This window comes from Caloenas nicobarica, chromosome 7, assembly GCF_036013445.1.
Source record: "Caloenas nicobarica isolate bCalNic1 chromosome 7, bCalNic1.hap1, whole genome shotgun sequence".
Classification (NCBI taxonomy): Eukaryota; Metazoa; Chordata; class Aves; order Columbiformes; family Columbidae; genus Caloenas; species Caloenas nicobarica.
Window position 1 is genome coordinate 24,919,874 of NC_088251.1, and position 27,087 is coordinate 24,946,960.

The 27,087-nt window shown below is 37.0% G+C and overlaps 1 protein-coding gene across 8 annotated transcripts in view; it reads right to left on the minus strand.

The window, feature by feature from the left end:
* KCNMA1 (potassium calcium-activated channel subfamily M alpha 1) overlaps positions 1–27,087 on the minus strand; it is a 468,790-nt gene that overhangs the window by 46,051 nt on the left and 395,652 nt on the right. For all 8 annotated transcript variants that reach the window (XM_065638846.1, XM_065638845.1, XM_065638841.1 and 5 more), the window contains 4 exons: positions 24,774–24,867; positions 13,966–14,089; positions 10,807–11,031; positions 7,389–7,581 (listed from right to left, as the gene is read on the minus strand). In XM_065638846.1, the coding sequence (XP_065494918.1) occupies positions 7,389–7,581; positions 10,807–11,031; positions 13,966–14,089; positions 24,774–24,867 (636 nt within the window). The remainder of the gene's footprint in view (positions 1–7,388; positions 7,582–10,806; positions 11,032–13,965; positions 14,090–24,773; positions 24,868–27,087) is intronic.

Genomic DNA, 27,087 nt, shown 5'->3' on the forward strand with positions numbered 1-27,087 from the left:
CAGCCTCTTTAGTTTATTTAAGTCCAAATGCTGCAAAGACTTGCACATAATCTAACTTTATACAGGTGGATAGTTTCATTGAAGTCAGAGAGATTTATTAACCTGTATAACATTGAGCACATAACTTAAGTTTTGGAACAAGCAAGGCATCAGATTGTAAACTTGCCAGGGCAAAGACCATATTTTATTCTTGTATATATCAGGACTATGACAACAAGCTCTTAATCCCATCTAGAGCTCCAGTGTGCTACCATAAAATAAATAACAGCTATCAGCTGATCCATCTGGTTCAGCAGGATAAGAAATTATGTGCATGTTGCAAAAAGGCAGTACTGAGTTATTTATCACAGTGACCTAATCTTCAAAAATTGGATTTTTTGTGAGCAAATGGTGATGTGGGACATGTGCTGGGAAGTTAGGATACTCTTATCTCATTTTTTAGTTTTTAATTTCATTACTTAGGATGGTCAGCCTTTGTTTTGAAAAATAATAAGGAAACTGAACTACAATAAACATTTCAAAATTCAGTTAGTTAAACAATAAACAACCAAGTAGAAAAAATTGTTAATTGGATTATTATTTTTGTAATTTACAACAACTGATGCCAGCAAAAATAAAAGCAGCATTCAGAAACACACAGCACAAAAACAACCTTAATCAGGTGTAACCCCTACACTAAACTATCAATCCTGACAAACCAATAACCCTAATGTTGTGCAAAATACTTGCCATTTTTGCAAATGGGACTGGTAGGGGTGATATTGTCTAGGAGAAAATTTTTCGAAACATCTATGCAATTTAGGAAATTATAAGCTATCTTTAAGTATAACAAGCATTCTGCAGCCTAAATTACATTGATTTGCAAAGACACACAGCAATCTAAGTGTTTAAAAGATTAAAGTTAGTGTCATAGCGCACTTTGACACTTTAAAAAATTACCCCAAATCTTTCACTTTTTGCCAGCACTATTCTTTTTTTTAATTTTAAATAGTACATCTACATTTCATATTCCACATTTACTTATATGCTTTCCTAAGGAGGTTAACTAACTGCTTAAACTCTGAAATTATTTAGCAGGCTTAAGTAGAGTTTGATTTTTTTTGTTTAAATGCAAGGCTCTTTAGTTCTACGTTTTCATGTAATATAACAAATTAAACATAGAAAACAGTGCTGGAGTTGCCACAGAACACTGAATTCCATAACAGCCTAAAAAGTAACTGCATCTATGATTATAAAACTCTCTGTTCTGAAACCTTCACTTTAAAAATTTATCTTATGACTATAAAAATAAGAGAAATAAGATGCAACAGTCACCAAAAATCTTCCTTCAGGAATAAAACTGTTGTTTTGAACTCACAACAAACATCTCTAACAGCACTACCATATAGCTATCTCTGAAAGTGACACAAAACCTTTGCTAACCAAGCATTTCAGACAGTATTTATCCTTTCCCCTCGTTTAAGAATTTTCTCATGTTTCCAATCCTGATAATACTATTGTTGTTCTCTCTTTTGCTAACATTTCAGAGATAAAACAATCAAGAATTATTGATTGGTAGAGGTGAAAAAGAATATATTACCTGCAAACGCAATGGAATGTAGATCTCAAATTCATTTTAATAGGAAATTTCTTGCAGCAAATTGTGAGACTAAGTCCATAAAAAATTGCCATAACTTAAGAATTAATCAACAGATTGTGAAATAAATCTAATGAAACCCAGTGACTGCTTTTGTCTCTTCAATTGAAGTTTAAGCCAGCTCCAACCAAAAAAAAAAGATGAAGAAGCCACAAGTGATTTTTAAAGGAACGGGATCAAATGAAACTAAACTTGTCCAGGGTTATTTTAGCTTCTGTAATCTGTTACACTTGAATGTCAGGGTGTAAAATTCTGAGTATGTTTACTTGATTTTATAGGATCTTCCCCAGAAGAATCCTGCCATGATGTATGAGATGTATTACCCAGGAGTTCATCCCTTCTTTATTTTTTTCCTCTTTATTCTTTCTTGTTGGAGGATCTATTACAAGAACTGTAAATGGAGACCTTAAAAAGATCTCTCATGTGTTGAAATAGTGTTCCTAGGGAAAATTCTCATAAGTTGAAGTCATTGAGAAAACAGCTGCAATTGTTACTATGCTGAAATACATCTACCCTGCTGCACTGTGATCTGTCTTGCAATGTCTATAGAGAAAATGTTACTATACAGCCTCCCCTTTCTGTACTTTAGACCTGCTTGGAGCCATACGATCACTTTTCTTTACTGTTTAGTAAGTGTTTTCTAATGAAATGTACTGCTCTTATTATATAGGACTCAAAATAAGATCTAAATCACTATCCAGTAAAAGAAAATTATTAAGTTGGATATCTAAAGTTACTACCCAGAGGCTACTCTGTTACACTATTTACAAATCTCTGAACAGTTAAGTATAATTGTCTTCCTGGATTTTGGGAAGAAAGCCAAATAGCAGCTTTAGTTACACTTGAAGAAAAATATTTTGTGTTGGGCCCTGTTCATCTAGTGGGTAAAACAAGTAAAATTCCCACAATGAGAGACTCTGAAAGTAAATACAAGAAACATGGAAAAACTAAGTGGGAACAGTCAATAGATTCTACTTGAGGAAGAAAGGATGGAAAGGTCAAAAGAATGAGGGAAAGGTCAAAAGAATGAGGGAAAGGAAAATTACTGGAGCTCTCCCAACATAACTGCCAAGCTAGAGCCCATCTCAGACTCCATGTTCCAGAGTGCTTTGTAAAAGTGTTATGGCTAGGGAGCACACACACTTAACATGGATCTAATATTCTTTGGTGTTCTCTCCAAAACACTTCTTGATAAAATAAGCTCACTTAGTATTTGAGAAGACAGAATGAGAATCAGAAAAGATCAAGGGACAATAAAAACGTATCTCAGTACCTGAGGGTGAATTTTTTTCTCCACCAGAAATACAGCTCTTTACAAACCTTTCTAGGAAGGTAATCAGTCAACATCTATAAGTCAACATCTATCAGTCAACTGCAAGATAAAACCAGGACTTTCCTTCTCACAAATAAGACATCTGACTGCATTTATGAGTCATTTTGTGAAGAGGTTGGCCAAGCTCCACCATTACAGCACTTGGTATCTCAGAAGCTGAGATATCTTAATGAAAGCAATAGTTTGCTGCATCTTCAGCAGGATACACTTTGGCTTGTCTTTGAAATCTAGATATCCCAAAGGCAAAAAAAATGCCCTGATGATTTCCAAATGCTTTTTCAGGACATAAAGTGTGCACCTCTAAACTGTAGCGAGCCTAAGGAGTTGCCCAGTCAGCTTTGAAATGTTCAACGCAGGCAGCCATAAGAATGCTTTCAACATAAGAGTTTCAACAACGTGGGTCCAATTTGGGCTTCTTGTTCTTTTTGAGTAGAATTACACACTTCATGGAAAGGAGACTAGCAAATCCTTCCAGAACAGTTAGTGAGCTCTTCCTTCTAAGGAAGGTACCTTGTTTCCATTCACAGTTCTGTGTAGTCTTGTGTTTGGTCACAAGTTGCTGATAAACATAGATTGGACAACTTAGATAGTTTGCTGTCATCTGCTCTGGGTACTCCAGGGTCCTTTGTAGCTGTGGTTCAGATTTTTTTTTTTCTGTGCCTTAGAACTGTGAGCTATTTCGTTCTTCTTCAGGAGGTCAAGGCAGAGCACTATGGTTGGTTAATATGCAGTTCTGGCAGGATCAGTTAAAACTCAAGGCAGGCAGACCAGAGGACAAAAGTGTAGTTGCACTACTTATAGAAGGTTCGGATAATTAATGCTACCCAGTTCAAAAGCCTGGGAATATTTTAACATTATAAAGAGACACTAGCAAGTCTTTGTTCCTGCATGAGAACTGCTATGTGTGCGTTAAGTTCATCGTGAACTAGTAACGAGAAAATCCTTTGTTGATATAAACCAGATTAATTCAGTAGACTTTCTTTCAGAAGTTAACTTAATCCATTGGGAATTGGCAGCCCTATTGTTACAGAACTTTCCCTATCAGGAAGCCTTTTCCATCCTCCTGTTCCTCTATGAGGCCTTTATCTCAGATTGCATCTGGGTTTAGTTCTTGGTGCAATGCTATGTCCCCGGTCAGAAAGAGCATGTTTAGATTGATACAGAAGATGAACCAGTGATTATATGCCTAGGACTGGAAGTGACTTTGGTGTTAAAGTTGGTGAGGAGGGTGAGGCTCTGGGGAAAAGAGAATGAAATACCCAAACTTGTGTATTCTTTTTCTGCTACCGACTTAGAAAAAAGGGGTTATATAGGTATGGCCCTGTACTTCAGCATTGGTTAAGGATTATGGCTTATCTGATGGTTAAATAAATTTGCATCCTGCTTTTTATGGTGCACTTCTTGTACCGGTGTCATCTTTTGTCTGATGCTGGAGTGAAATAATCACAGATAAACACTGGAAAGATCCTTGTGCATTCAATAACCTAGAAATTAAATGATGGAAATTTTTTCTTTTTCAGAGGCATAAGCATAAATTACATATCAGGTTTTCATAAGAGATTCCACTGCCTAGTAACTACAGAATTATACTAGCTTATTACTTAGAATAGCATGGGTAAGATTACACTGTTAATTCCCTCACCAAAAATCTTGCAGCCTTGCCCGTATGTTTTGCAGGCTGTTCACATATTTTGTTTTGTTTCTCCTCTTTTCAACACCCTGTCACAGGTCAACTGACATTCTTCTTCACACCCAGATTTTCTAACGTCAGTGTTTCCTATCATCAGTAATAGGAGTCACATAAAAGAACAGCATAGAACACTCTTCCAAGGGATGGTGTTGGTGAGGAATGTCTTAATTCAAAATCATACAGTCAGATCTAGAAAAATTCAGACTGACAATGCTTAAGGTTTGTACCAGCTAATGTGTTAAGGCTAAGTATGTCAAATAACACACAAATATTTAAACAAAAGTAAAATGATAACTCACTCTGTAAGTAAAGGTGCTTAATTGCCAGTAAGGAGCTGTGAGATGGTTCTAGTATGCTCCTTGTTGACCAGCAAAAGTTGAATCTCCTGGGTTTATATAATTGTAATGATAGTTGTGCCCATGGTACGTTAAAGCTGCATTTCATAGACAAAAATGTCACAATGGATATAACTTACAGTAAAGTTTGTGCTGTCTATTGATCTAATTGCTTCTGATAGTCTAACCACTGTATTCAAGGTCTTTCAATAAAGTTTACTGTACGGAAAGCAATGCAACCAACTCAGGAGTCGCGGATACTGTAAGCAGAGAATTTACCAGGAAGATAATTATTTTCTGAAGCAACTGGTATTAGAGGAACTCACCCCCTAGTCAGTGCTCCCAATAAAATAGGCTGCTGGTTATATGCCTTATGTTATGCCTTGTTTACCCAGAAAATCTACAGAAAGAGTCACCTTTTTTTTTTACATGCGAACTGATACTTATCTGAAGAAATGTCCAAAATTTCTAAGTATGTGCTTCTCTGCATCAGCAACACTGAATAGGGCTGAAGGGATTTGGACCATGGCCCCATTCTACACTTCCTGACCTATAGGGGCAATGCTGTAGGAGCAACCTGGATACTATAGAATCATAGAACAATTCAGGCTGGAAGGGACATCAGAGGGTCAGCTGTGAGGTCAGATCAGGTTCTTCAGGGCTTTATGCAGTCAGGTCTTGAGTACCTCCAAGGATGGAGAGTAAAAAATGACAGGTGTTCATGTGGTACACAAGACTGTTATACTTCAAGGTTTTCCCATCCTCATTCAGGGACGGTCTAAGATCCAGTGTACTCCCAGAGGAGTGTTGGAAACATCACTAACCTCTAAGCAAGAGCAGAAGGAGGAAATTCTCTCAGACTGCCCATGCTCAAGAACAGGAAGGAAGGGAGGAAAGGAGTGAGAAAGAGTCTGTTTCTCGATGATTTTAATTATGTGTGTGATAGAAGACTGAGAGACCCACCAAAGAATAGCCAACGTAGCAAAAGTAGACGTTTGGTTTTGAGATACAAAATTTCAAATCCCAGGTCTAAATCAACAAAACAAGGAACCTCCTTGCCTGTCTTACACTTCTGCAATTAGTTTCCTAATCATGACTATAAGTTATCACAGTGTGAGCAAGTCAGTCTCACAAATTTTTAAGGGAAGAACTCTAAAATATTTGGGGTTGTATTGCATCCAGGCCACAGATTTGAAACTTCTAACACCCATGGGATTGAAAAATCACTTCCTTACCCTTCTTCTCTAAATCTACTTGTTACCCAGAGAACTACCCAGCCTGACTTCGAAAATTTCTGATACAATTTAATTCCGGTATTAAATTCCAGTTTTATTGCTGATTCTAAGAATGAATTTTCCATGTTCAAGAAGTTTCTGTATTCAAAAAGTTACACTGCTGCCTCTGATTTTTGGATGATAATTCCTATTTCCTGATTAGAGTGTAAAGAGGAAAAACTGAACTTAATCTTAGTTCTCACAGTCCTTGAGGGAAAACTGTGTCTGGGTCAGGCTCATGGGGAAATTGCAGACCAACACAGTATCCTTTCTACACCTTCATTTATAGCAGGGTTAGATCCAGAGGAAACATTTACTGCAGCACTTAATAGGTTTATCAAAGGTAGGACTTCAGCTGCATAAGCTGCAAGACCCTTCAGGGATGGGAAGATGATTTTTTTTTTTTTTACACTGATGGTCTTTGCCAGGGTGCTTATGATTGCTTTGCAGCTGCTTTGCACAGGCATAGTTGGTGTAAAATAGCCTTTGGCTACCTATGAATCAGTCCCCTACTCTCAGCAAAGATGGAAGGATTTTGTTCAATGTCCTTAAATGGAAGGAGTACATGTCAAACCATGAGAATAAATCAGCTTTGAGTTAATTCTAAGTGGCTTTTTGAGCAAGAAGGCACAGGAACTGTAAAGACAATTCAAAATTCTTGTTCTTTTTATTTTACTTTTTGGCTTGTATTACTCAGCTCTTTTTCTCTGTGGTTGCAACGTGCTTTACTTAAAAAAGAAATCTTGTTAGACAGTGGCTTCAGGTAGTCCAAAGTGAGTATGAGTTAGCTTTGGCTATATAACAGCAACTGCCTTGGTAAGAAAGCCACAGAGCAGGGCAGGGTGAGAAAGCAATGTTTTTATTCATATTTTGAGGAAAATTTTAAATTGACAAAAAATGATAGTTTCATGTTCATTCATTTTTCCTCTGCTAGATGTGCTTTGTGATGTAGCAGAGAAACTACGTGACTGTCCCTTTAAAAGCCATCATACCAATCAGCAGGTTTAACTGTCAAGCAAGCTGATGTAGGGCTCTTTGAATTACTGAGTGAGGGATATTCTTCCTGCCAGGTCCTGTCCCCTGTAGGCACTGCAGAGAAGTATTATAGGGCAGTCCTTACCTTGGGAATTAGCCTGCAAGACCCCAATGCTGTCATCAAACTGCATAGATTTGATGTTGAGTGACGCCAAGATGCATTCCTTGTCCTGCAGCGAAGCATCATCAATATTATTCTGATTGGCTGACAGGATAACGCACATGTCGCAGAGGTTGATGTTGACAGCCCTTAAATCAGCCCGACTTAATGGCGTACCCTTCGGCACAGAGAAAAAAAAAGGCGGGGGGGGGGGCGGGCAGGAGAGGAAAAAAAGAAAAACAAATTAAAGATTGAGAAGGAGCTTTGGGAAATTATTTAACAAGTATCTTTTTTATGCTCTGACATTAAGCTGGTCTAACTATGTGCCAGGGAATAGGAGATGTGTGCTAATCTAAAGGGTAGTCGGTGCTGATGGCAGCATTTTAGGTTCAGTCTCAATACTCAGTCAAGCTATTACTAACAAACAAGAAACAGGAATAATGCCAGCATTCTACATCTCATCGGTGACTTGAAATTGTCTTGATTTAAGTTGCTATCATGTGGCAACCTCTGGCTCTCTGTATATAACAAGGGGTGTGTTTTAAATGTCTGTTTATCTACTACCAAGTCACAATGGTCTTGGGCGAAGGAACAGCAATTTAAACAGGAAGGCATTATGTGTCCTACACATTTGAAATGCAATCAGGATAAAGCTATTTTTTTCTACCTGAAGCAACACACGAAAAAGGTTAATCCCTTTCAATGCATGTTTATGGTACTTCTAGAAGGAAAACACACTGATCTTCAAAGTTGTGTGATTAAATCTTTGAAACAGAAACAAGACTTGACTTTAATTGGTACAACTCATACAACATTCCCTGCTTCCACAATTCTCAATTGGAGAATGCAATAATTAAAATGAAATGCTGTGGTAGTCCATGGGGTTTTTTTTCATAGGTAACACAACTGAGATGTGACACTTAACCCATTATGTTTTGTTTAAAGTTAACACTTGCCTTTCACATCCAACGGTCCACATCTCTAGTTACAGAATATTAAGTCTATGTCAGGGGGCTGCAAAGTCCAGGAAAATTAAAGATTATTTTATGGAAACTAGATTTTGCTCTGCTGTCTCATATAGTTTGGTACCCAAAGACCCTAATGATGATGAGGAAACTAAGCTGTCCCTTTGTCACACAGTGGCTTTCATAAAACTGAGTCAAGACCCTACTATTCCATCTCCTGATGACTCATGGTGAACATCTCCTGAACTCCACTGAGAATATTCAATGCAAAAGTGAATTTCAAATGTGCAAAGTGAAGGCAGAGCTCAATTCTCATTCAGTGATTGCTGTCTCCTTTCAGATACCAGCCTCACTATTCCACATCACTTTCAACAATATGAGGCATGAAACCTTATGGAAAACAGTATATATCGAAGATATATGATTTCATCATAGAGTACTAAAAAGTTAGGATATAATTATTCCTGCCACCTTAGCTTTGCCCTTTGTGTCTGTACTGTGTACCAAGTAAAGCAGGATTCCTGTGGGCAAAAACAGTATGCAATCATGTAATTAATTAAAGGCTTACTCCTAATGATTTTATGCAAAGGGACAGAATTAAGGCTGCCTGAGGATATTTTAAATTGGCATTTGCCTACTTTTTAAGAGTTTATTCAGCAGCTTAAATGCCTCTTTTAATACAGACTTTAAATGAATTTCCACCTTTTTTTTTAAATCACAACAGATGTTTTTCTATTCAGCTGTAACCACATCCCCATCAGTTTTACCTCATGAACCAAAGCAGAGAGAAGCATTGAGTTTGAGTGGCCTCCTTTTAACATATGATTCCTAACAGTATGACCTCAGAAACTTTAGTAGTCTTTTAAATTAGTATAGTTAGATCAGAATTATGTCAATATTTTTAACTTTATATCACCATTTTGAACCAGATAGGCTGGGGTGGGGGGGGGGGGGGGAAGAAGAAGAAAAAGCAGTAATGAAGTCTGTGTGGTCTTCAGCACCCTTGATTACTGTGTAGGATACAATTCCTTTACATATTCTGTATTTTTAAAGGTGCATTAACCATCTAAGCCTTTTAACTTGAAATTAGTCCAAAACTACTCTAAATTTGGGTGCAAACTGACTAGAGAATGTAAAGGTGGTGTACATTTCCTTAATGCCTCTTCAGAATTCAGAATCAAAACTTCAAGAATACACATAGATGTACATTATATACTGAATAGTTTGGAAGGAGTAGGTGGATTCTGTTCCGTTCCACAGTTCAACAGTATTATTAATTTAATTCTGATTCCCTAGTCTTTAGTCTTCACAGTGACTGGAATTAAAAGGGATTGGCAGGAAGGGAAGGATATTAACTGACCAAATCTGATATTGACACCATTTTTGTGACAGCAGAGAATCTTGTGACACCATCTGTTGTATCAGTTTACAGAAAAAAAGCCAAGGGCTAACATTAAAACTGCATTTACAGTAACAAAGACCTACAGCCTGAATTAATCAGAAAGTGAAGGCAATCTTTCAATTCTATAGCTATATTTACCAATTATTCAGTTTAGGTTCCATCCATCATTGATTTATTTATTTTTAAGAGCTGAAATGTAATTATTAATAACTGGTAAATTAATATTTTTTCATTCTCAGAAAAATATCCAAACTTACTTTACTCTGTAATGTATAGAGCATTCTCTTTCATACTTATACTGGGGGTTTCCCTCCTGCCTACAGATTTGTGGGTCATTTATAGCTATAACCACCTAAGATCACTAGCTTGGGGGACTTCATTTGTTTGTTCTGAAGCTCATGCTTCTACATTTTTGACACATAACTGAATGATGATGATATAGAGAAGAAAAAGGACCTCTGAATTGTGGTTTTAGTGGTTGTCCCTACTAAAATCAATAGGAGCTTTACATTGATTTCAAAAGGGTCAGGGCTTTGCTCTACTTCCATGCATGAGTTTGGCAGGAGTCTGAAGTGCTATGGCAATATCCCTTATAAAGTAGGCGAGCCTACAGGATTTTTTAATGAATATAGATAGATATAATGTAGCTTAAGTAACAATAATATTTTTCAAAGGTTTTGTGGGTATAAGCACATAAATAATGTTATAAATATCTACTGTCATTCTGTCAGGGAAATCACATCGGAACTGGCTACATGTGGTGCACTACAGTCAATGTTTGATGTATAACAGGGCCAACACATTTGATAGCAGCTGAAATTCATCCAATGAGGATGATGAGGAACCGAACACTGCAGCAAATATCTTCTAATAAGGTCTCACAGGGCTCTTTTTTCATAGATACAGTAAAAGGAAAATCTAAGTCCTCAGGCCTATAAGTAGACAAAAGTAAAAAAGCCTAAGATCAAAGTCAATATGAATCTGTCCAGTTGGTGTCCTAAATAACAAAGTATCAATAATATGGCTTTGGACTTACAGGCAAGATTGAAACCTTGGGGAAGTTATGCAGTGTCTCCCATTCCCTTCTCAGGTATTCAAGTGAACCCACAAACACAATGTGCTTGAGTTCATGGTAGTGAAAGTTGCTGGCTCGTAAAGGCATCACTAAATTTCTTAATCCAATCAAAGCAGATTTAACATCCCCAAATATGCAAACGACTACATGCCCACTTAAAACTGTCATCGCTGCTTCACTTCGAGTCTAAAAAACAAAACAAAACATAACATAAGACAAGGGAGAAATGAAACAAAGGAAAGCTTAAATCATATATTGAGTTTTAAACCAGGAAAAACACAACCATCAATATTGCTCATGCACAAAGAAGTGGTCTGATAATAGCTGTTCATTTTACTCTTATTTATCTTTCATGAAACGTGCTTAGCAGAAGAAAAGTTTGTTCTGTTTGCAAATCCTTCAGTGTTTGGGAAGACATTGTACTGGACTGCATTCTGGTCCTATACATATGTTTCCACACATGTGAATTAAGATTCTGCTTACAATCAAAGTGCTATGGTTTTAGCTAAAAACAGAATTTGACCCACTATGCCTTTAGCCATTAGAAGGATTATAGAAAAAAGATGCAAAACCATGCTTCGGCTGACAAATCGCTAGTGTGGTTTTTTTCAGGACCAATTTGAAAAGGAAAATGTGAGTGCCTGTTGTCTTACCAGGGCTTTGTGGTATTACACATCTTGTGAATTGAGGACCACATTCTCTTAGAGTCAAAGTTCTTATTTTAAGACAAGCTGCTGCTACCCTGAGAAGCAATCAAAGAATGCTTTACACTGTTCTGTTTTACAATGGATGTCCACCATACTCCATGCAGCTTCTCTCAGTAAGAAAAAAATAGCGTGCAAGATCATGACTAATGCTAACTTTTCAGCCCCACTGGACTTCCTGAGTATTTGAAAAGACGGAATGAAAAAAGTCTCATGGAGAACATTTGAATGGTATTCCAAATTATCTTCTTGTTTCAGTGACAAGAATAAATCTTTGCACTAATTTCATCAGTGGTATTGTCAGTTGAGCAGGCAACTCAAACACCAAGATGATTAAATAAAGTCATTAGGAAAAAATGACCTTCATTTCTTGAGCCAATCTTAGCATTATTGCACTCCATCAAATAGCTGCAGATTCACTGATACTATATTGGCAAGAAGTTGTACACTCTGTACCATTACATAGAAAATTTGCCAGTTAATAAAACTAAGACAATGGTGAACTGCAAAATTTTCCCCTTGCTTATGCATAGTTTATGTCGTTTTTCTAAATTATGGAAGCATGACAATGTGCAATACAGATTAGAATATTCAGCAGAGGTGTTCACCATGTAAGAAGAATAGGAACTCGGAGTAGAAGTTTTCTGATCAGTTAAAAAAATAAAATGAGTTTTCAGTTTCTCTGGGGCCACTACACTGATTTTCATAAAACTCTACGAAGAGAGTCGTTTTGGTCCTTCAAACAGCAAAAGACAAGAGTGAATGCTCAAGTGCAGTGTATAAGTTGTCCTGTGCCTCTGCCTATGGGTCTGGAACACTCAGACTTTACAAGACAGAGACTGAGTCATGAAAGAAACTATGTAAAAAATGTCATTCTATAGTCATTGATATGTATGTAGCCACGTACATTTGACTGTATGTCAAAATAAGTTCTTCCTGATACTGCAGGAATCTCACGGACCTTGGGCAGAAAAATTAATTCTTTTCTGATTGAGGCGTCATCAAGTATCAATTAGAAGGCAACTGAGGGAAATCCCATCATCTTCAAATTATATACTAATTTGTACTTGTATAGTCTCTAAGGACAATGTTAAATTTGCATAGTTACGACAGTAGACATAAATTGTGGACAGTGAGTTTGAAAAGGTGTAGGGAAGCAGTTTGCTGGTAGTGTCTTTATCGGTGATGATGCATGAAGCAGAAAGAACCAGGCTAGACTTACAGATTCACAGGCTATTAGAGGGAAAAACTGACATGGCATCACCAAGAGATGAGAAATGAGGCACTCCACAATGCCATTTTTGGAGCAACACTTTCCAAAGTGGGACAACATGTAAAGGTTGTCTGCTAAAACGTGTTTAGAACATGAAAGCAGATTTCTGTATCTGTCTATTGTACAGCAGGCTGCCTCTCCTTGCCTGCTCAATACATATAAATCCATATTATTTAAAGCTGCTCAGCCAAACTGCCTTACAGCCCCGTCTCTAGAATTTGGAATTTACTTGGTCGACTGTTTAAACACCAATATTGCTATTCCAGGCAATGCCATGGTTATTACAGAAATCACCAAGGAGAAGTGGAGACAAGCTTTTAACCCCTGATTGCTAGAATAAAGCAGGGCTGTCACCATCGTCAGCTACACCATGCCACAGTGCAAGAAAATCTAAGAGAGCAAGCTCAGGAAAAGCTTTATGAAGTGCGACAAAGTGAAGATCCACCAGGGAGTTCATTTCAAATATCATCAGTTTTGCATATGAGATCTGGAGTTAGTTACTTGTTACTCTTAGGTATGAGTACATGAACACAAGTGGCACAAACTTTCACTGAGCAAAATAGACTGTGATAGGCCTTCTAATTATTTTTAATGACTTGAGTCAGTTTGGTCGTTTCCCCAGTTAAACAAACAAAACTAACATAGACTAGGCTCACTGCAACATGCTAGAGAGGCAGAGTAGTACTACTACTTACTCTGGCCTATTTAGGCATCTTGAAATGTTGGAAATTGAGAGAGAAGTTCTAAGAGAGCAAAATTCACATAAATAAATGAGAATGCAAAGCAACACTTGCCTGTATTAGAATCATTACTGCCTTGTGTAAAGAGATAAATGGAGTACGTAAACACTTTAATATTTCCATCTTAATTCTCTAAAGATTTAAGCTCGATATGCAAATTTCAGCTTATGAAAAAGAAATTATCTATTTTGGACCAATTTTTATTGCTGCACTTGGCATACGAATTTATATAATCATAATTCTTGGACCAAAATGCTAGCTTTGATTACACCACACTGTGTTTCCAATTTCAATATTTTTCAATGGATTTAATGATAGTAGCAATTCATTTATTAATCCATTAGACATCAGTTTGATGGTTCAAGTAATCTCTTTTCAAATACAACTGATCATCAATACCTACCAAAATGACCTTTTCAATGTCCTTGGCTGGACACCAATGAAACATCCCTGTAGAGTCATATTTTTTCACATTGGCATCCATATTGTCAATCTGCTCGTTGCCAGGAATTAACAAGGGGTCATGCCTGGGGAAAAACAAGTTGAGGACAACATAAGTGGAAAATATTATGAATTATGGATGCAAAGATATCCCAAGAGCTGTGTACAAAGAGGGGTAAAAGTAAAAAAATGAAATGTATTTACACTTTAACATGATTTCAATGCAGGCACTTTTAAACAAAAGCTGAAAATAATTTTTTAAAAAGTTAATGTTTAAGTTTTGGGCGCAGTTTTGAAGGTTTTCTATACTTTTTCTACACCACCAACAATTTAATTTTAAACAGGACTTTCTGACACCATCACATCTATAAAAGTTGGTTTTTTTTCTTTACAGTGCCACCGCTCCAAAACAAATACCAGAGTTGCTATTAGCATCTGCAATGAAGTAGAAGGGATAAGAAGAGAGCCCCATGCTGACTGACTGGCATAAGTATGGAAAGCCAATTACTTGCTTTTACCACATACAACTTCTGACGTGATGCTCTTCACAGTAAAAGCTTTAACAGGCTGCATTTTAAATATTTTAGCAATTTGCCCAATCATATTTTGCTTTCCCAAACTGAAGCCCTTTAAAGATTCAAAAGTATGTCATTTTTGAGCAGACTGCCTAACAAATGCCCATATCTAGAATACATGATTTTAATACCAAACAACAATGTCCATTTTCTCTGACAACTCTACCTGTGATAACCTTCTAAGTCTTTTTGCAGCAAGATGTTAAAGCACAAGGCTTCTCAAAGGAGAAGCAAATAAAAGACAATTTTATAAACTTGCTCTCTAGCAATACAGTTACATGTAAGCACAGACACATACAGTTCTTTAATTCATATGCTAAAATCAAACATTAAGCTAAGTACTAAGTGACTCCAGCACTCAGATGCTACTGAGAACTCCTAGGTGATTAAATTATACAATAGCATTAGAATGAGGACTACATTAACAAGGCACAGGGCAAACTGACCCTACAATCTTAAATTCTAGGGACAACACTTTATCTGGCAAAACTAGTCTTTACTTGACGTTTTTGTCATGAATTCTTGAAATATCCTGATACAGAATTGTAACATTTCAAAGAAGAAAATATTTGCAATGTAGGAATACGTTAAGTACTCTGAGACCAGCACCCAAATTTTAAAGCAGTTTGCCTTTTGAAGCCTGTTAAAGAAATGCCTATGTTGGTTAAACTGTCAAAGCTGGGAAGTTACCTGCTTTCAAAACATTGAGCCAGAAGATTGTGGCAAGAACCTCTCTTCTGCATTGTCTGCTAAAGTAGACTTTGTGTATGATATAGGTTAATTTACCCCGAATATAGTATGGTAAGTTACCATACTTAAAGCAGTTATGCTTTCATGCTTAAGAATGGTATAATCTCTAATTCCATTATAGTGATTAATTTGTGTAATTTTATAGCCACTGATTATATATCCATTGAAATCAGTGGAAAATTCTCATTCATTTCACTCAAACAAGCTTAACTCCATAGAAAGTGGCTTAAAAAGAACCTGAGAAACTATCAACACAATGTTCCATTTAAACCACTTAAGAAAAAGCAGTGCACTACATGGCAAAGGCATAAGTCAGTCTCATCTGGAAAAAGAAACACTGTATTTTCAAAGTTTTTTAGATTCACTTAACAGAGATACAGTTCAGTGCATTTCACTATCAACCCACTGGCAGCAGAGGAATCTCTAGGGGAGTTTCTGACCCTAGTTCAGGTTTAATTTACCTCAATACTATATTTTCTAGTTGTCTTAGGTTTGAACAGGAGTGTGCTATGAAAGGGAAGAAGAATGTGAATCATCAGATATAACTCCCTGTTGAAGTTCTCAGTAACAAATTGTGGTGTGGGTTTTTTTGTTTGTTTGTTTTTGTTCGCTTGTTTGTTTTAATCAATACATGCACTTATTTGCAATATGATGAAATATTTGGATCCTCTGCTTCACTGCTTGGAGTACAGCAAGGGGGAGCCTTCAAAGAAGCAAACACAATGTGACACACAACAAGAAGTTATGCTATTAGATATTACTTGACTTTAGGAGACTAGATTATTACCTGAGAAGGAAACCATGATAAGCCTAGCTATGCTGTACGTTTTAGAATCTATAGGTGTTTTACATGTAAGTGTGTTTATTAAATTTAAATCTTCTGGGCTACGCTATTATTTCAATCTCTATTTAATCAATTTTTCATTCTCAGTAAAGCAATCCCTGAAGATGTCTATGGAGATTGAAAACTGTTTACTGCTTTGTACTCAGATGTTAGAAGATACACCGGCTTATGTACTTAAAAACTAATCTTTGGACTTTTTTTTTTTTTAAATGGTCATTTTAAGAAGTAATACAATAATGAAATAGTATTACTACTTTGGACATATATCATCTTGTTAATCCGAGGATCTAAACCCATTTTGCAAAGACTGAAAATTAATTAAGACAGACACACAGAGGCCAAGGCTGTCTAATCTGCCTAAGGGGTTTGGACACCCTCTTCCCACTAAAATTTACATTACACAAAGCATTACAGTTGTTGGCCTTACAGCCAAATCATGTACTTAATGTTTCTAGAGCCTCTTTGCCCCTCTCATCCTTGGAGATGGCCCTGTCAAGCCATGCTTAAGTCACATCGGCCAGTTACTGGTGGAAATGCTTGTATTAGTGCTGCAGCTGTTATGTTCTCCAGGGCTGTAAAGTCATCCTCTTGAAAAATTCAAATTATAGGAAGAAAACCATCTCTTATCAATTAAAATCTATAGTGTTTGTTTTAATTGAGATGTTGGCTTTTATGGCTTGCAATAACCAAAGCATTTGGTCATTCCAGCTAGAAAGAGACAGGCTTGTACAGCATGCATAGGAGAAAAGGAGCAAAACTTACATTTCCTCCTTCCACAACCCCAGTTTAAAAATAGCTTCTCTGGTTCTTCGGCAGATATTACATACGCATGACTTAAAATGAAGAGCAAAATACCCTCTTTTCAAGGTTTTGAATAGCATATAATGCCACTTATGATCAATTAAACTTGAAAACGATCCTAAATGCCATGCTACAGCTGCAACCCCAAAAAGCCTGCCTGGAAGACAATAGCCTAAAGCAAAACCATAAATCCCACTTCCAGCAAACCTATTGCAAAGAAGTTACTATTACATTTTAAAGAGCGCTGCTTTCTTGGCACATATTTATTACTACTGCAAACTTATTTACTTGGAGTTTTTGAGTCTGGAACTCCTGAGCAATGAATGCTGAGGGATAGAACAGAAAAGACCATACGAGGCTAAATGGCTGCATCATTACATTACTATTGTTTAGCATATCTGTGTATTCTGACACCTTTGTTTTAACCCTCTTGCTGTCATTCACATGCAATTGAGCATTAGAACATACCCTCATTGATCTGCAGTGGAACTGCCCATATGTTGAGCACAGGGAAGAAGAGTATTATATGATCAGGAGGGACCCTGGTGTTATTTGAAAATAAATTGTAATTTGTTAGTCTTTGTGTATCAGTAAAAGAATGTCTTGGCTACTTTGTATTCTGCCCCTTCAATAAAATTCCCCTTCTATCAAATCAATGGCAAAACACACCTGAAAACACAATTGCTCTTTAACTTGTGCTTGTTAAAGTCTCCAATTATGCCTTTCTCAGGAAGATATTATATACCTAGATTTTGCCAACAGAAAGATGTTTAAAGATTCAGGGTCTTGAAACTCATCTTGTGTGTGGTCTAAGAACTCTGAGTTTTCCTACCTGACTTTGTATGTGGCTGTGAGTTTGCGAGTGTATGCACACACACATACTCAATTTTAGGAGGAAGGAGTGGGTTTGCCGAAGGTAAGATAGGAATTGAAGACACACTAGAGAACATCTCGTGCCTTTGAAATTTCTCCTACAACTATCCTAACAAATTGTGGCAATTAACATGCTGTTAGTGTTAGATGTATGCAGCCAGTGCAGGTGCTAATAATTGAAAAAGCATTTAGAGCTTTTACACCCTGGCTGAATATTTCATGATGTGCTGCATGTTTCACTATTTACTCAGTGGGCCTCTGTCACTTCAATCTTCTCTGACTGCTTTGACTGGTGCTATAAAGCTCAACCAAGACAGAGTGACAGCTTGTCACAGGCAAACTCCACTGACTCCAGCAGCTCTCTGGGACTAGCTTTGAAGGTTGTCACGACATTCTGATGGAATTCAGCAAATGTTTTGTGACTAATACACCCAACATTTGTCGGCTACCATTAGCCATTCCCCATGACCCTCTGCAGTCTGTGTGAATGGCATTAAGTTGTAATGAGAATTTGTTGCCTATGTGCGTTACACTAATGACACTCTCTTACTGATCTTTCCTTTCACTGGTTAATCAGCAATGAAATTGGTAAGGATTCAGTGCCCAGACACACGGGGCTTTAAAGAATAAAACCCAATGTGACAAGAGAAAGAAAGCCTGCAGTATACTGTTAAATGCTTTCATTGTCATGTTCAGAAGCTATCCTAATATTGGCTACAATCTCATACTGTCTGACTTTTTTCCTAAATCTACAAAGAAGAATATGTCTAATACAGGGGTTGGTACCTAGTCCTCTGTGCTAGCTTATGGGCTGAATTACAGTGTCAGGAATACTAACAATTCTCCTTCCTTCCCTCTTGCTCTGCCCAGATGTCGCTGAAGTTCTTTTTATCCTCGGAAGCCTTACTGAAGAGTTCACGTTAATTTACCAAGACTACAAAGGACATTGATATAGAGCTGCTTACTTTAAGAATATTGCTCATTCAAGTATCTTGATACCACAGGACTTGCTCAGAATATGCTTCTGAAGTATGTAACCTCTCACATAGAAAAGTAACAAAATAGTTAACTTTCAGGCTTTTGTATGAGCAATTTAATGAGGGGGGAGAAGGCACAAAGCCAATGTATCTTCTGGTTTTAATATTTTCCATTTATATTTACTCAGGCAGCAGAACTAGCAATCTTTGAGGGGTAGGAGAATGTACTTGAAAAAATAATTTTTCCTTTGTAAAAAAGTAAACCTACAGTTAAGTGGCATCATAAAATACAGGAGTGTTTTTTGCAAGTTAAATGAAATGTGTAGCCTTTATACCTTATGATAAAAGCTACCATTTTCACCACTCAAAGTTTATAAGAATATGTTATTTTCTTTAAGCCTGGTTTAAAGCTAAAGAGTTTTTTCTTTCCATTGCCTTGATCTGATTGGATCTTCTGTTACCCTGAACTTTATAAAAAAGCCTGTTGATTTTTTCTGCTGGAAAATTATCCTTTTCTTTCCTGACACTGCTCTCTCATCTCAAAACACTTGTGCAAGATTTCACAGTACTCTAAAGAAAAATCTGAAACTCTTCTTATTCCCATGGTTTGTAACAAAACTGCCAACAGTGGCAAGAGTCAGAGGGCTAGCATATACTACTCCTATCATTCAAAACTTTTCATTCTATAATCTTGTTAAAAACAGGCCTCAGAAAACAGTGATTACTGAGCTACTCCCATTGCTCCTGTTGGTTGTAGTGAACTTGTAAAACAGAATCGGGAAGTGAAATGTGCTATTAAATACCTGCTGTGTTGCAGCTTCGTTATCATTGAATATCAGCACCGCATAAAGTTAGCCTTCTAAATCCTTAACAAAGGACATAAATTTTAGAGTATATGATCAAAATCTGTGAGGCTGAGGGATATCAATATAAACTATTATAATGGTTAATCAGTGAGTTTCCCCTCATCAAACCTTACCTTACCTTCATGCCTGATTTAGGGAAGTCATCGAAAATGATCAGATTGAACTTATATTACCAGTTTTTGGTCAATAAATGTTCCTTTCTAGACCTCCCATCACTTTTTTTTTTTGGTTCCTATGAGAAAGCTCACAGTTTCAGCTCATGGAAGGACAGCACTACAATGGCAGGGGCAATATAAACCCAGCCTGAGTGGCACTAGCAAAAATGTTTGTGTACATTTGAGTGTATGTAACTGGGTGGGTGGATGAGGAGATAAATGCACACAGCCACTGTTCATATACTTAGAATATTATATCCAACTTCAGGAAAAAAGACAGGAGAATTCCCCTTCAACTTCAGATAAATAATCTCATTAGGTTTCCAGAAGCATATGCCAAAAAGCTCCCTTTTTTCCGTATCACTTAGCTGGGTCTTGACAGTCTCTGAGCAGGTTTTATGGTTTCGTTGGGAATTATTTTAGATCCTTGATCGAGAAAAATCCGCAGGCTTATGAAATTCTCCTTGGCAACACACTGAAAAGACAGCGTCCTCTGCCTGATGCCTCTGATTCTTATGTGATCAGGGACACTAATGATAATGACCCTTTGCTGAGTATGCTACTTGTCTAGAGGCCTATGTCAACTACACCACTACATTCAAAGTGGACAGGGACAAACTATTTGTTTGCTCTTCAGGCCCCTTGGGTCCTGTCACATGCTATTTGTTCTTGCATTAAGAGGTAGTTTGACTCAGCTGGGCTGACATTTCCTTCAAGTCAGTGTATTCCACTCATGCAGTAGCAGCTACCAAAGCATTAAGTGCAGACTTGAGCCCCAGCAACAATCCTTTTAAGTGGCTTTTTTGATTCATATCCAGGGCTTTTCACATTTTTACTGGTAATTCTGGAATCCAAAATGACACATTTTTTGTAAAGCTAGATTTGCTATTTGATATTTGGGTGACATAGACTCTTCATATTTAATGTGGCTGTTCATCAACAACATGCATCAAAACCTGTGACTGTGAGATGATGAACAGGTGACTTGATGTCACTGCATGACACCAGAGGTGTGAAATGGTTCTACATTTCTTCCCCATCTCATGAAGTAGAAGACCTGATGTGTGATTAATTTGCTATTCACAGATTTCCTTCCACTTTCTATTTTAATTTTACTTTTTATTATAATAGGACAACCTTGTGTTCACATGTCCACAGGAGAAGTATCCATTTCTTCCTGTTGAGTTTAAGTTATTTTTAAATAATACCCATGTTCTTTTGGGCTTAATGGGACAGACTTTTGTTGATGTAAAACAGATATAAAGAACCATGACATTGCAGAGTATTTTTCTCGTTAATTTGCATTTGTAGCTATAGTTGGAATTTGAAGGATTTGTTTCTGATTGATTAGATTCTTCCAGTATTGCATCACTGATTCTGCTCACGTTATTTGATGGGAATGCAGGATTCAGTTAGAACAGTGACTTTCTAAGTGTGACTTTCTTGACCATTTGCGATGTATTAAAAGAACATTTGTATGCCTACCATCTATTTATTTCAGTTAGTAATTTATTGGCATTTAAAGACTATAACATAAAAAAGATAACATGGAAAAAATGGCTTCAATCTAACCATCTATCATCTGTCTATCTATCTGTCTGTCTGTCTATCTATCTATCCAGACCTTATTTAGTAATACAGCTTTCTACTTATGTGTGAGTAGATCTCAGAAGTTCCCACTTTCTGACTAGGTCCAAATAAGCACCTGTCAGACCCCTTGTCACGATGTCCCAGGGAATCTCTATGATATGGCTCCTGTCCTCTATTTTACTCCAGTGGCAGCAGAAGTCAAAGTTTTATCTCATGGCATAATACCCTCTTCTCTGATTTGATTGAGTCACTGTGGAAATCTAAAATCTACGCAGCATTTTCAATGTTATCTTGACTGTAGGACTGCTCAGAAAGTGATTCTGAAGTCACAAGTCTGATTACAATTTATAAATGAACTTTTCACATATTACTTCTTTACATGCTCCAGAATTTTTGTCCTCCAAGCCCCCTGAAGATCCAGGATCAAAGCTGAGGAAAAGCGGCAAAGTAGCCAGCTGTTTCTGTGGGAGGGACAGAGGTGAAGATGGTTTTGAAAAGGAGCTTTTAAAGTAAATTTAGGAAGAATATTGCAAAGATAAATATCGGCTACAGACATGACAGTGCTTTAGCTGATTTACCTCTTGTTTACTTTTAGCTGACATACACTAAAGATTTCTGGGCAGGAAAGCAAGTACCTGTCACTTTAGGTAATTTACAAGGATACAAAATAGCAGATAATTCAGCCCACCTTTGTTTATCAGAAAGGAGAAAAGCGTTTGGTCATTACACACAAAGCTTAACAGAGTTCTCTTCTGATTCAATCTCCTTTCTCTTATTTAGCACTTCGAACCAAAGTAAAGTCAGTGTAGATAAAGGGTAAGACAAAGAGATGGTTTGGTCTGGGGAGAGGCTGAGGGTGCCAACACAGGGCTGGTGAATAAATTTAGCAGCAAGAGAGAAGCGGAAGAATACAATGTCTGGATTTGGAAGCCTGGCGAGTTCTCCACTCACTGCTCGACCTGTATTTAGCAATTCTGATGTGCTACTGAGCAGACAGCTCAGGCTCAGGACGACTACTCTCCCTCAGTCCCTCTTCAGCAGGCAATGAAAGCAGGCTCCACTTTGAAAATCTTCCCCCATCATGCAAACTGACACAGGCATGCTTTTCAAAAACCCACAGCCAATCTGTTGATCATTACTTATTTACAAAGGCCTTCGGGCAGAAAGTCCTGTAAAAACCATACTTGATACGGTATACACTAGCTTTTTCTGCTTGTGGAAAAAAGTACCCCTAAGGCTACCTCAAACCATCACTTTCTATTGCACATAAAATGTACCGTGTAACACTAAAGTATTTAATATATATGGTATAATATATCTACAGGAAAGGCATTTGTGTAGAAGTATGTTACCCTGTATTTGGTAATTTGATGTTTTGCTGAAGGCTATGACTTGAAAAAGCCTGCACCTAGTACAGAGGACCTGTCATCTCAGTACCCAAGAGCCAATAGAATAAAGAAGTACCCTTAAGCAGCAAAACTTTGACACAGCTTTGAAGCATATGAAAACAGTATAACTCCCCAGAATTATTATTACTCAAGATCAAAGAAATGAGGCATACTTTACATAGCAAACAGGGACAGTGGGCTCAGCTCCAAATGTTTCAGCTCTTTCCCTCTCTTCCTTTTTATTTCTACTTCCCCAAAATTAGGATTTGGTGAAGGGGGAAAATCCCCTACAAGTATAAAACTTTAAGTGATTAAAACTATTAGTACCAGATAAGAAGACTGTCCAAACATAAGTAAATTGAAAATGACGCTAGCATGACAACCGGCACTATAAAAATCAGAAGCTTGCCCGTATGTTCATTTTATTCTTCCTCATAGACTGTAAACAAGCATGTAAATCAGTGTCATATGGGCAAGGCTGAGCTAACAGGAAGGCATAGAACTTTTAATGATACATTTAACAGAAATAGATGGTCAATAGGAAAAAAAGACATAGCTGGGTGCATTTTCCTCTGTGAATCAATCTCACTTTTGGTTCTGTAGCCTAAACAGAGATGAAAACAACTTGTAGAAGTTATGTCCTTGAATATGCCCTATATTGTAGTAACAATAAACAAATATAGATGCCTCTCTAACTGGCCAAAGAAAATTTCCAGTCTACTGACTGAAATATAAAGAGGAATATTACCTAGCTGTACCCAGAATCATTAAAGGAACAAAATAATTGTCAACAATAAAAGTAATGAGTGATTTTAAATATAGAACTAATTATATATTCATATTATTTTTTTCACATAAGCTCTGTGACTGCAGAGCAGTTACTGTTATACACACACCCAAACTGCATGAATGTGTCTGTTAATATACGCAAATAAGTTTACATTTTTATATATATACATGCAGTGGAAAATCTTTGCTATGATATTTAGTGCTAGATACAATTATGGATTCAGGTTCTAGCCTGGCTACTTTAGATACAGAAAACCGGAGCAGGGGCAGCCTCCTTGTAGAAAACTCTAGGTTTGCTATCTGATCCTGTTTTGACTGACTCGAACAGGCAAAACGTGATGCACAGTGAGACAGAAAGGAAATGCCATATTATTTTAGTAGGTTCCAATTTCTTGTTGCAGTTCTAGTTTTAAGCAATATCTTAGAGGTAATTTGTCCTATGGAAGGAAACTACATAGTTATACAAAGGAATACTGGTGTAAAATAATGTACACACATCAACAGGGGAAAAATATCACTAACAAGATGATGTTTTCATCACCCACTTTTAGAGTACATACTACCCTTTTAAAAATCCCTGTATTTCATAATTAATGTGCTTTTAGCCTGAGTAAAATTGCATTAGTTTTGAACTTTGCTTTGGCAAGTACATAGATTATTAGACTTTTTTTATCAGTCTAAATCAATTAACAGAAATTTGATTTCAATCGACAGGATAAAAGGAAGGTAATATTCAGGTTCATTTTTGATTGTGATGATACATCTCACATATGGCCTTAAGTACAGAAAACAGTACTCAGAGGGAATCCAACAAAAAGAGAATAGCCTGAGGCAAACTAACCACATGAGTTCCCCTGATTGGTTAGTGCTATCATTAGTGCCACTGCTGTTTAAGAACTACACACGGACAGGACAGGGTGACAGCTAAGACTTTAAAGCCTATGTATTTTTCAAACAGCTTTTCAAACTGTTTTTCATGACAGAATTTTTTTCAGCTCTATCATTAACTGCTGACAAGCTGACAGAATAAATACTTCAGCCTTTCAGAAACCATCTAACAACCTTTTTTTCCCACTCCCTCCCCTTATTTTTGATGTGGGGGGGAGGAGAAGAGGAAGGAAGAAAGAAAGGAGATGAAGACATGAGTTTCTTACAGTCTTACCTCATCAATTTGGGTGAGGAGTTGGGTGAATTTCGCATGCCTCCATTTCGCTGCTTTTTTTTGGGTGATAGTGTTGACGGCTGCTCATCTTCAACTGGAAATATAAGGAACTCATGAGATTAAGTACTGCTCTAAGTGCAATATGATATACAAGTGAAGTAGCAAAGAACACACACTCTATGTCCATTCACGCACTGATACTTCTTTGCTAACATAGGCCCAACGGTAATAAAAATCAAATACATGTTAGTCAAAGAGATTGATTTGAAGGAGAAGCAGAGAAGAATGCCAGGTTTTTGAACATAGGCGTTCAAATTGGTTTCGTACTTCAAAAACGAAGCGGGGGACCACATTCGGGTTATTCTTAGAGTTATTTTCAGTTAATCTGCACTACAAAAAAGTAGAATTAGTGCTCTGCTACATTCCCAGAAAGATGAAGTACTATTTGCAATACCAACATAACAGCTGCCAGCCTGCATTTGCTAACGAACTAGACACCAGTTGGTTCTTGCTCCTCACATGCCAAACAACAGAGTCTTCATGAAGAGATGTAAAATATTCAATGCCTTGATGTTCAATGATTCAGTTAGTTGGGAATGTGAACGCAGCCTGCCATTGTGCACAGATCTCCAGCACAAGTCAGACTTCATCGCTCTACCCTTCTCACAAAAGGGAGTTTTAACAGGAGTGAACAGAATGAGGTTGAATGAAAGTAGGAAGACAATACCTGTATAACAGAGGATGCATGTGTTGTGCAATCTTTTAATGAGGATGAGGTGCATTTTCAATGACAGATCAATTTCCAGATGTAAAATCTATTAGTTTTGCCAATCATAAACTATTCTCAGATAACTATGTCACAATACATATTGCTTAAACAAGTGCGGCTTCTTAATGATGCATCTACTAGAATTAACCGTCATCTTCACTGTTTCAGGATTGTTACTGCACTTGATAATCTGCGCATAAGGTTTACATGTGCTATCAAGTGGAATTATGCCTGCTTTCTCAAATTCACACTAATGCTGAATTACTTTAATATAAAGAAGGAAAACTACACTTTTTTCCCCATCCTATTGTTAACTGAAAAATTAACTAGAAGACAATAAAACTGATGCCTAGGAATCTGTTACTTTAAAGCTAAAAGGAAAGAAATTAGTAGTAGTAGTAGCTATATTAAAAGAGCTTAATACACATTAGCAGTGTACAAGCAAAGGCTCGGAAAAAAACTCTATTCGCAATGAGCTACATAGGAACAACAACGAAACCTGGATATATGTCACCTGCCCTAGACTTATCTGGGAACAAATTAAGCAATAGCCTTCTGCTATAACCCTCTTCTGACACTATTTTATTACAGACTGCGTTCTGGCCTGTCATGTCTGCTGGTTTGCCCGAGTCTGCTATTGAACTTCATTTTGCCTTGGTCAAGACTGAACGACTGGGCCCTGAAAAGACAGATGTGCTGCCTTTTTAAATGACCTAGCATCACCTAACACACCAAGGGAATCAAATTTAAAAAAAAAAAAAAAAAAAAGCATTGCAAAAGAAAACAAACAAACGAACAAAAAGCTAATCCCAAAATAAATGCCCCAACAAGTGGTGTAAAAGGTACTACTCAGATCAGAGCAATGACTGTCTAATAATGATTTATTTCAATAACTTTCTCTTCTTCTCAGGCAGTACCCCCAAAGACAAAGCCAATTCCCTCTCATTTGACTTTTTTTTTTTTTTGAGTGGAAATGCTTATAGATGATTAGGCAAGTACCATTCTTTCTTTGTGGCTGTGAGATAAATAAGCCCATAGAAAATTCTCAAAAATATACCAATTGAAATTTTCTTTCTGTGACAGTTCGTTTAGATTAAGCTAGATCACTTCAGTATTTAGCTATTTGTGACCTGAAGTGAATATGCACAGAATTATTTTGTTAGTAATATTTTTTTTTCTGATTATGCCAAAGTGTAATTATTTGTGAATTTCAGAACATCCTCTGCAAATCACTCTCTTGGAAATGGCCTAGTCTTGATTTAAACTTGTCTATCAAAAAGTTATTCGCACGCTATTCCACACAGGCAATATGTTGCTTTCCAGATATACACTGTGCTCTCTTGTTCTTTACAGGATATAAATATTCAGTTCCAATCTAATGAATCCACCAATTAAAAGATCAAAGGAACAAGAACCATGCAAAATGTTCCTTCCAGAAACCAGCTACAACTAATACGTTTTGCTCTCTTGGTAGTAAAAATTCTAAATTTCACTTAATTTAATCTGCTACTATAGGGTTACAGAATGTTTATCAAGGTATTCAGT